This window comes from Geospiza fortis, unplaced genomic scaffold, assembly GCF_000277835.1.
Source record: "Geospiza fortis unplaced genomic scaffold, GeoFor_1.0 scaffold200, whole genome shotgun sequence".
NCBI classification, from domain to species: domain Eukaryota; kingdom Metazoa; phylum Chordata; class Aves; order Passeriformes; family Thraupidae; genus Geospiza; species Geospiza fortis.
In genome coordinates this window covers 93593-105404 of record NW_005054353.1, presented here as the reverse complement: position 1 = coordinate 105404, position 11812 = coordinate 93593, and the positions used below count along the sequence as shown (strand labels likewise).

Genomic DNA, 11812 nt, shown 5'->3' with positions numbered 1-11812 from the left:
GTTTAACGGCCACTAATTGGAATATCATAATTGCTACACTGAGCAGTGGTAAAGATAAGCTATTGCACAGATGGTACAAAATCCCACTGGAAAGAAAAGAAATTTATAAGCATCTCCTTGTTTATGGAAAGTTTTGAGGGAGGTGCATCTCAACAGGCAGATTACCAGGAGAACACTATGGACAGATAGGTCTGAGAACTAAAACACATCAGGGAAAAAAAAGGGAGAATCAATGTCTTATTTTAATGAAATCTGGTTTTGCTAGTTAAAAAAAAATCTTTGTTTTTAAATCTCAGAAATCAAATATTTTATTTTTATTATTTCTATAATAAAAGAAAGGTAGTTTTGATTTTTGACCTTTTTTTTTTTCCAAAACCAATGCTTCTCTCTAGAGCTGTGTATCTGAAGCTGACATGAAGGTTACGTTTTCTTCAGGGGCATCATGGTCTTAATTTTTACAGTCTATCTTACATAGTTGTGTTGCTTTTGGCCTGGGAATGGTTAATTTTCTTGCTTAGGAGCTGACAAGCACATCTTGACATGTGCTGTGGTGCCATGTGCACACTTGTAGTGTTATTCTCCTCTGCAGAGGAGTATTCTTGACTCCAGAGATTTTCCGTTTGACTTGAGGCAATGGAGAAAAACACAAATAAACACCATTTCCAAGAGAGCACAGGTTAAGATTTGCAACAATATAGGTAACTTCACAGAACATCCTTCTGAATTTCTGATGTACAAAGCCTCATACCCTGAGGGAAAACAATATGGAACAACTATTCAGGAAACAGTCAGTCACATTGTGTGAAGGACAAAAAGCTGGATTTGGAGACAGCTGAGGATCTGTCAGTGGTGAGCACCTCCAAATATGCTCTTGTCAAGCAAAAAGAAACACAGGCATCACGCCTTGAAAGCAGAGGAAATCTTTGCTAACTCTATTTCAATATTTTTTCTTTAGAAAGATAGAGTGGCATATCTCCAGGCAGTTTTTATGCTCTTGAAATGATTTGGAGGGAATATTGAAATAGTTAATAAATTTGATGGAAAACAGCTATTATCACAGTAAACAGATACCATGATTATGAATTCTGTAAAAATGAATTGCTCACGATTCAGCTATTGCTCAACAGCAGAACTGATTAACAGCACTAGGGACTGCCTGCTATTTGGTATAATGCTCCATGTTTGTAACATCAGTTGTTTGGTGCTGACTACATTGCAGCACTTATTCACACACTAAGTTTGCTTGTTGTAAAATTTAAAATCACAAATGAGGATCATGTCACAAGGAAATGAGCAGAAATCATACACCTTGAAATATTTCCCCAGACCATTTATACCTTCTCTACAGATATGCCTGAAACTCATCTGAATATTCATAATCTCAGTAAGCAAGAAAAAACCCCAACCCCCAAACGAACAAAGTGTATAAGGATCAAATTCCCAGGTTAATTCCTCCATCAAAGGAAATTTGTACCAGCATCCTCTAGCCCAGCTTCAGCACAGGAGACCATCCCTGCAAGCCAGGGGCAGCTAGGAATGGCTTCAGGATTCTGAATCAAAATCTGCTCTTACATTTTGTTTGGATATCAGCTGGCAAGTACTGAAGGTCACAAATCACAGCTGTGTGTTGTTTCTGAAACATGGCATTTCATAGAAAAACTGCCACACAAAATTCTCTGCCTGTCACGATGGTGAGTCTTCCATGAGAAAGAAAAAGACAAACATGGCTTTCCATGAGGAGGTGCCCAAATAAACACAGGAGAGCTGGAATCTTCTGTTGGCTTTATATCCCTGTGTCCTGGTTTATCTGAGTCCTTGGTGAACCTCTCATAAGACCTAAAAATGGACCTGAGTGAAGCTATTATGCTATTTAAGCATTTTGATTATAATTTGACCATTCTACCATATATTACCAAAAAGACAAGACTGATTTGTCCTATAACCTGAAAACTTCTAGAAACTACAGTATTACCTTAAAACAGTGAAAAGAAAGAGCTGTTTGGTTAATAGTACATAATTCCAATGCATAAAATGAAAGACAGAAACAAAACCAATAAACATGTACTCAAAATCAATACACTAGTCTGATGCAAAAAATTTATTTGGTATAATTTTCCTGCTGCACAAGATCACTGTGCATACAAATGGTTATTATATCATAATCAAAGAGGTATCATATCTTCATCTGAAATATAAGAAGTACTTAAAGGAATACATTTAAGTGAAAATCACAAGTGGAAGAGATCAAAACAGCAAAAACCAGGAATGCATAAAAAAGAATGTGTTTTGAGGAAAACAGATATAATAATAAAGCAGAAAACCAAGGGTAGCAGAATTTACTACATCTGCAGTCCACATGCATTAGTGGACTTACAATCCTTACTGAAGAACAAAAATCTTCTTTCTTGCTGTTTTATTACCTTGGCAACATATCCTCCATGTCAGCAATTACATAGGAGACAACAGTCCAAACAGCAGCACAGAGATTCATCTGGTTTGGATCCTGAACTGTCATCGTGTCCCCTTGAGAGTGATGAAACCAGAAGTATTTATTGATGTCATTATGCAAGCTGGCACCTACAGAGAAAAATGGGCAAAGTTCCATTATAGGCATACAAATATTTAAAGAGGAATATAAACTTGAATCTGTTCCTTGGCTGTTAATGATTAAAGCCACATGCAACTGTATAAAACTCATAATACATTTGAAATAAAATAACTGTACAGAGCCGTGCCATGTGCAGTTTGTAGGTTTTAGGTTAATTGACTTGTGTGAGCATGAGGCAGCAAAAATTCACACTGGGGAAAAGCCAAGCTTCCCCTGGGAGACTTGTTTCCTCAGCAACAGTATGCATCCATTTTCTTCTGAAACTAACAGAGTTCAAGCAGGAAAATCCCTACAGTAACTTCACAGTAGTGCTTCCCTTGTTTTCCACTGATGAGTTACAACTGATTTATGAATCCTTTCCTTGCTGTTACTTGTGTGGGGAACACTTTGGAATTTGCTTCTGCTTTTGAGCCCAAATACATCACAAGGATGTGCTCTTTCAGAACAAGTTTCCAGATAATCTGGGGTATCTCAGGTAGCCCAGGACTACATTCCTCTCACAGTCAGGAGTCCTCATCAGCTGGGGCAGAAGGAAGTTGAGTGAAATCACAATTCTTCCCATTCAGGAATAACTGATTCCCTCTGGGACCACCTGGGCAGGGAAAGGACTGCTTTTCCCCAAGCCAGGTGGGTTCAGGGTGCACAAATAATGCTTGCAAGGCATCACTCAAGGCAGACCAAAGCCAAGATGAGCTGGAGAAGCTGTCACCCGTCTAGAAGCTGCAGCACAGATGCTGGCAGAGGATTATTACCCTGGCTATTCTCTGCTCCAGTACCCACTGACCCTCTCTAACCCCCTATTCCCTTGAATTTCCTTCTTTCCCAGTTCATTACCTCTGACTCTCCTCCAATTTTATCAGCCTCCTTCAGCTTTGTTGTAATGTCAACAACCATTCCACCATTAATAGAATTCCACATCAAATTTTGATATTTACTAAATTTGATATTTTCCCCCACCACACTCATTCACTGCTTGCAATTCCTTTGCACTGATTCCTTTGTCCTGCTCCCTGACCAGGGCTAGGAGGTGCACAGCTCCCAGGGAAGGACTCAGCACAAGCCCCATTCCTTTCTTGGTCTACAAACCCAGAGAACTGTGTGAACTCACAAGAAAGAGCTATGGGCTCCAGGCAGACTGAGGATACTCCTTCCATGCCAAATAAGAAGGAAAAAAACCCCAGGACTGTTTGACTGTAAAGATGAAGTACATAAATTATTGATATATTTATTTACATGAAGTGGAAATCAGTATCAGATGAGGAAGGCTTTGATAAACTCATGTGTGCTTGCAAGACTTACTGTTATGACTTTTCTTGGTTTTTCTGAGACGCCTGAAGCCTTTGAAGAGAATGAAAGCAAAATTTTCCACAGCATAACTGTACATTCCTGTAATACATATCTTTTCATCACTCAAACAATCATTCAGAGAGCCCAGCTCTCCCTGTGGGTAACAGGCAGGTTTCTCTTGCTGTAATGGGGACTGACTTGGATGTCTCAGTTCACTGCTATTTTAGAGAGAAGGAATGGAAAGTTAACGCATTTTAATTCCACCCAAGGTGAAGATACCTTCACAAAAAGGATGATAAGCAGAAAGACCAAATGCTAAAGCATAAGGTTATACAGTATTGTGACAGATTTTATTTTAAGAAGCTCTTCTTGTTCTTAAATGACCTGCTTGCTCCTGACTCGAAGTATTGCAATCCCACACAAGTCACTGGGTAGGTTACAGGTGCTGAATTATGTTCTAATAATTTTAGCATTAAATTTATGTCAAGTCATAGTCACTTTTAAAATTTTCTTCTGAATCCTTTTAAATATATGCAATCATAAAAGGATTGAACAATGGTAAATTCTTTAACTGATGGAATTCTGCACTACAGACACATTACAAGTTAAGCTATTGAGGCAGCCCCATTACTGTTTTTGAACACTTCTGTAAGACTCAAGACAAAAATTGCCCAGATTGTGTCATAGAAATTTCACTAATCAAAGTAACTATGGATTTACAGAATAGCACTTTATTCCTGTGAATGGAACAAAAACAAACATCCTTTGCTTTATCATGTTTAACTCTCAGAAACACTGGAAAAGATTTTTTTTTCTCTGAATTGATTTTATAAATCAGAAAATTACTGACTTCGACATCAAGCAATTACTGTGCAAGAAAATCAAAAGGTTCTCAAATTGGCCGTGCTGTCTCTGACATGTTGTGGGTTAGCACTGAAACCAGTGACCTGCAAACATCTTGAGAGACAAAGGAAAAGACCCTAAGAAAGTAGTTTTATCCTCTGTAATTGGAAACTAAAGTGAAAATCCATGTTCATGGCTTTGAGCACAAGAAGAGTTTACACTGGAGGGCTTCACACAAACCTCTGGACATGAAGCACTCTGGGGCACAGATATGACTGCAAGCAATTTTCATTGCAAGGAAGTCTCCTGCTTCAAACTTGAGACTCCTTCATGCTGATGGCAGCTGCCTGCACACATTTCTGCTGCCAGAGGTCACCAGGCTCAGTGAGACACTGACAAGTGCCCTTTCACCAGTAAATGCATCCACGAGACCAGCCCTTGCAGATGACCATGAAGAGGGAAGTTCTGCAGGGTCCTGCAGATTGAGTCATGTTGGGTTACTTCAATAAAGTCCATAGGGACCTCCAGCCTCTTTTCTAAAAATCTAACAGAAGAAGCAATGCTGTGAGCACAATTTTTTGTTGTTGTTGTTATTTTGTTGTTGTTTTGTAATATTTGTCTCAGGAACAACAGTCAATAACAAATGGGGGCTTATTTTTACCAAGCTAGGAGTCAAGTAACAGAGATGAAGAGCTATGGCTCACAGACCTATAAATTATTCACCTACGTCCATGCTAGCCACCTAGAAAGGGAATGGCAAACAGCCTTCAAAGAGCCAATAAGCTTTACTTAAGTACTTAAAAACCCTCAGTTAGGTGATGTTATGTAGGTGTGTACCACATATCTAATTCTGATTTCTAGCTGGAACCAATACTTGAACAGAAAACCAAGAGATGGGCTAGGTGCTAAGCTGTCACATTTCATGCACTTTGCTCTTTTTCCTGCATTTGCAGAGCAGCGTAAAGAAAAAAAAAGGGGATGTCTGCCAAAGAACCCCCTTTAATTGTCCTTTTTCCAGTCTGTTCACTTTTACAGTGATGCAAGTCACATGAGGAACACTGCTGACCAAAAAGGAGATCAGCGAAAAAGTGCTTCTAGCTGGATATAATAGGTGCTGTGGCATGAAAAGAGGGAATGTTAAAAACTGCTGTCAAAAATGCCATATGTATTACTTGAGTGCATCAAAAATACTGGAAATTAAAAACTGAAGAAAATAAATAATTTATGGCTTCAATAAAATAATACAAAGATAATTCATAGCACCATTACAAGGTGACAGAAAACCCTCTTTAGCACAGCTTAGTTACCTAATTTAATGTATGTTACTGCATAAGCAGCTATCTAGTGATAGCTGCTGATGCAGTAACATATCTGGTTGATCCCTCAGGGTCAAATACCAGGACAAGTTGCCCAGAGAGGCTGCAGAGCTTCCATCCTTTGAGATATTCAAAGCCTGACAGAACATGGTCCTCAGCAACCTGGTGCAGCTGACCGTGGTTAAGCAGGGGAGTTGGACTAGGTGAGCTCAGGGGGTGCCTGCCAAACTCAGCCATCCTGTGGCACTCTAATCCATGGTGCCTTGGCTCTTTCAGACATCTCTTAGAATTCACACAACATAAAAAAAAATTCTCCAATTCAAGCTCACCTGTCTTGAACTCATTTTACGATTCTCTGCATAACCAGCTATGTCATACTTGTTTTGATGCACTGCATAAGGCAGGTAAAAGCAGCTGCTTTGGTAATTCATACTGACCATATATTTTTAGTAATCAGCTATGATTACTAAATGAACTTGATGAAAATACACACACATTGAGGAATTCTGAAAACCACTCCATCCCTTCTAGCCTCTGATCTTAGCATGAAATGCCCAATGCAAGCACTCATTAGCTGATGATAAGGATATTATTTCCTTACAATGTGTTCATATCAAACACCAATTCTTCACACATTAATAAACTGACTAAGGTCTTATTGCCAGCTTATGAAGATGAGATGCTGCTATTGATGTAAACGGATGCATGAACCACAAAATGAATGACGGGCATGTCAATGATGACCACTGCTTCTTGTCACACTCTGTAAGGCACTACTGCCTTCATAAGCACTGCTGTCATAAGTCATAACTAGAATTAAACTCTATTGCCAGATATTTAAGCATTCAAATTACTGTCATTTGTGGAAAAAAAAAAGACTGGAAAAGCAGATAATGATTATCAGAATGATTACAACAGCAGTTTTCATAAAACTGTGTTCCATAAAACACAGATATCTTCAAGGGGCAAAGCATGCAAAGCATGCAGTAACTTCAGAGTAAATTTACATCTTAAAACATTTTGCATTAAACTCCTCCTTACATTTCCCTTCTTTTCTTTTTATACCCCAAACAGCATTTAATTGCCAAAGGAAGTCAAATTTGAGTTGTGGAGTCAATACATGTTTGCTACAGAGTCCTATCAACAGCTTCCCAGTTGCCTTTGCTTTCAAGTAAACTTCACAGCTATGCCATGGATCTTCCAGATAAAATGGGAAAATCCCCACTGCCTCTATAACTTCTCTTGGGTGTCCTGGGTCTTCAACATTACAGCTAGATCTCTGGGATACTGACCTCTGCATGTATGTTGCCTTCTACAGTGAAGTTAATATGTTAATGGTTTATAAAAAAGTGTGTAACTTTTTCAGATTTCGTTTTATAGCAGGCCCTAGAGGACCTGACAGACTTGCCACTCCATTATTTTATGTGGTATATATACACCTCTCCAAAGAGAAAAGACTCCAGCTCAGAAGAACATGCACTCTAAACAGACAAGAGGGACTGAAGGATGAAAGGGGCATGCAGAGATGAAATGACAGATTCATTTTCTCACAGCAGCTGAGAAAGGAATAGATGCCAGACATCTGAGCTGAGGCCAGTGTCCTGTTGAGTAAGCTGTACTACCTCCTAACAGCAAAGTTGGAAATGCCTTAACAAGGCATAATTTGATCAATGTTTCCAAAAGTTTACAGATAGAAAGGGGTTATAACATGGGCTTTGCTTGCATCTTCCAAGTACCTGTTTGAGCTTCACCTTTGTGTCAAGACAAACCTACATGCTCTTAAAGGTATTGATTGCTTCTAGTAAGACGTCAAGATACCAGATCCCTGATCTGAAACCTTATTTTTATTTCTGCAGTGATTTCCCTGGCTATAAAAGACAGATTCTTTTTATTCCATCTATTAAATACTGATTTTGTTTCCTGCTTTTTCTTTAAGAAACAGGGAAAATGCTTTTACTTAATTTTCAAGTTTATTCTAATCTCAGACCTTTTTCATGCCAATGACACTTCTCAGGAATGTACTAAAAGTCCATAATGCCTTAAAAATAAAGCAAATCCTGATGAAAAGCACGTCATCAAGTACTGAAAAATAATAAAATAAGAGGCAAAGGGACATATCACAATCTCCTATGCAGTTAAAAAGTGGTATGTACCAGGAAAGCATAAACACAGCAGTTAAGGGCATTCTATTCCTCACACACAGTAATAGAATCAATAGCCTCCCTTCTCATAGCTGGAGTATTTCTGTCTCACACATTTTGAAAGGTCAAAACTTCAGGGCAGAAGTAAGAAGACACATGGCTTTTCCTTCAAAGGAGATGTACCAAAGACCTACAAAAGGAAAAACTGATGAAAGAAAGAAACAGGAACACAATTTTTTTGTTTTGTTTTGTTTTGTTTTGTTTTGTGACTTTCTAAGGCCCAACAGGTCACAAATCTTAAGTGGTTAAGGAGTAAATCTGCTGCAATGGTAGCTACGCTTGGGATGGGCTGGCTGGAATGCTCCATAGGTACCTCAACATCTCTTCTGCTTCAATCCCTGACTGATAGTTTTAGGTGTTGGACAGATGTTTTGTGTGCTGTCCCTGCCTAACCTCAGTCTGCAGAACTACCGCCGTAATGAAGATTATTGTGGGCACCTCTTGCACGTATTTTGGTGGTCATATAAACCTCTTCCTTTGTGGGATAACCATCATTGTGTAGCTGACAGCTGGCTTTAATATCATTTATTTCATTATCCATTTTCCAAGTAAGCAGAGGCAATGGAGAATGCTAATGCTGTTTAGTGGAGCACTGCATTAGTTTTCTTGTCACTTAGTCTCAAACGATGAAATTACAGGCTAAGTTGCTCGATTTTCATGGCTACTGACACTGAAATAGTTTCTAGTACAGAGCTTATAAATGACATCAGAAGCCCTGCTGTTTCACCTCCTGAGTCACTCTCTCAAAAGTCTTTAAAATTCATGTTCAAACAACAAGAGAGAGGGAAAGCTTTCAGGAGGTTGTTTCAGTGACTAATTAAATGAGACTACAGTATAAGGGAGACAATATGAAGTTTGCATTACTTCTTGTTTTGCTTAATGCAATCCAGAATTAGTCCTGTGGATACACTAAACGGACTAAATTACAGCTCAGGATTATCACAGTTAGTTTTGCAATGCATTAACCTTTCACTTATTGCATCAGAAGACTAGTGACAGCAGGGGATCCAACCTAAACTTGCATGAAATGCTGTGAAATGAGGTGCCAGGAAAGGAAGCAGTTCCACTTCATAGAGCACAGGCTGACTAGAGTCTAAAATAATATCCTAAACAGCCCTTGACTGGGAAAAACCCCACAAAACCCCAGATAAACCTTCAACAGTAAAAAGCACTGGAAGGTCTTCATTCATCCAACCTCTGTCTTAAATTGTCAAGGTTCTTTTTTTAATAAAAAAGAGAAAAGGGTAAGTCTTCCTAGCTGGTGCTGCCTGAACATGACCCACTTGCAGGTTCACTCTCTGGGATGGAAGGATCCTCCACAGGCCCACTCATCACTAATTTCTGAACTGGTTTACAGTTCTACCCACAGCTCCCTGTGGCAATGCATGGTGTGCCTGAGCATTTCCTGTGGGCTCAGTACAGTTCTCACTTTGTGTGATGCAGGAGCAGCACCCTCCACTTCTTCATTCAGCTTCCTACCACTGGTGGCTTAATACAGTTTAATCACACCTAACTCAGCTGCTTTTTCCCAGGCTGAATAATACTCCTCTTGCAGAAACTATTCAGTATCTCTTCAGGCTTCTGGTGATTCTTCTTCTCCCTTCCCTAAGGGAAAGGGAGTTTCATCCAATGTGTTTCACTGTTCCTGAGATGAGAAGCTCAGTACTGCCTGCAAACACCAGCACGTGAATGGAGTCGTGATGCGACTACAGCACACCACGACATGATCTCCTTTCTGCTTTTTCTCTCTTCCTTTCTTCCTTCCTCAGCTGCATGAAACAGTGTTTTTTACCTTCCCTGGGTATTGACTTGACAATTTCACACAATTATCCACAGTGATTGCCCAGATCATTCTTCTTGAAGACAACATGGATCCTGTTGCTCTGTATCCATAGTTCCTATTCTGCATCACTCCACATTTATTGACACAAAAATGTCACTGCTTGTTGTATTCTTTATATATTTTCTACTATAAGATTACTGTCACATTCTCACAGTCAGCTTTAGTTCTGATATCAAATATTTGAAGCAAACTTTGCCAAGTTGCTATCCTCACTGTTCACTCCCTTTGCAGCTAACACGGAGTTTTGTGAACATCCAAAGTGACAAAAAAAAGGTAACTGGGCAGCCTAATAAAGACTTTTTCCATTAAGAAGACTGACAATTTATTTCTACCTTTTAAAAATCAGGTATTTACCACAAAGGAGGAAAATACCTCTCACCTCACAGTACCTTCTTCCTCTATAGTCTTTGATTCAGGGGCTTTTGAAGACTCAGCTATACTTCACTGACCAGATCCAGCTACAGAAATGGTTACAAACTCTTCTGAAAATGCCTTGCTAGACTGGTGAGGCATGACTTCTTTCCTCCAAAGCAACATGGACTCCTGAATTACTTTTGTATTTTGTGTTCTGGCTCTGTGACTACCCTGGCTAACTAAAACACAGATCCCTATTTAGGGGATCCCCTACTTACAGCATATAAATTTAGAATAATTATGTACCTGTATTATATACCTGTTTATGTTTGTAAATATTGTGTATATTTGAACATAATTTACTTAATTTGTGATTTCTTTAAAATTATGTATATACCTACATATGTTATTCAGAGACTACTTAAAAAGTTAAAAGTTGTAAAAGTGATGGTTTTATAAATCCCTTATATTTTGCATTCTCTTTTAGACACTGTAAGTGGAATGAAAGTCATTGCAAAATCAGCAGTTTCTCTAATTCACAATTCTTTTTCATGTGTTTGTTTATGTCTCAGCTCAGCAAAGCAGTTAAATATTGAGTTGAGCATGTGATTTATTTTAATGTCATTAAGCTTTAAATGTCACACAAAAGGGTCAAGTGAATACTGGGACCCATTTGAACCATCTTTTCCTGACCAAATGCATTTCTGTGTTTCTATACTCTCTGTATAACTGCACCATGTAGCTGACATTATAAGGTTGCTTAGAAACCCAAACTATTGAAGCGCTTTCTTCAATGTTCTCTGCTGGCCAAAGAGCTTCCTGCTAATACCCAGGGCTAGACCCTTGCTCCACCCTGTTTCAACAACTTCCAAAGTCATCCCAGAAATGTTGTGGAAAGAGACACCCCCTAGACTGTTTAGAAGTCACATGTGGGGGGAGGGAAATATGAAAATTACCCATTTGTTAAGATTTTGAGTAGCATTTCTGTTTGCAGTAATTGTCTGCATTCATTTGCATTTTCAATCCATTCAAGAAGCTTCCTTGTATTTTACAAGAAATGGAACCTATTTCCTAAGCCAAATTCACAAACCAGTTTAAAGCAAGCCTTTAGGCCTGCTTTTCTAGAGGATGCTGGAGACAGAGAGGAAACACACAGGTTCTCATTTGCTGTAGCCTTCGTTCCTCGATATGATTACAGCTGGATGTTTAATCACAAAGTTCCTGCAGGAGCCTTCCCACCAAGTAGTCCACTACTGGAAATGCCAATGGTCATAGGACCCAACCTAGCAGAGCTCCCTTCTGCCCAGATAGTGGTGAAAGGAATCAGTTAATGAGCATTCTGGTGCTTAACTAGTTATGC

At 39.1% G+C, this 11812-nt stretch overlaps 1 protein-coding gene across 1 annotated transcript in view; it reads right to left on the bottom strand.

Annotated features, from left to right (window-relative positions):
- Positions 1–2083: 2083 nt before the first annotated feature.
- LOC102039986 (carboxypeptidase Q-like) overlaps positions 2084–11812 on the bottom strand; it is a gene marked incomplete at its 5' end in the record, with an annotated part of 93678 nt that continues 83949 nt past the window's right edge. Inside the window, one exon of the mRNA XM_005423486.2 lies at positions 2084–2577. Coding sequence (XP_005423543.2) covers positions 2417–2577 — 161 coding nt within the window. The remainder of the gene's footprint in view (positions 2578–11812) is intronic.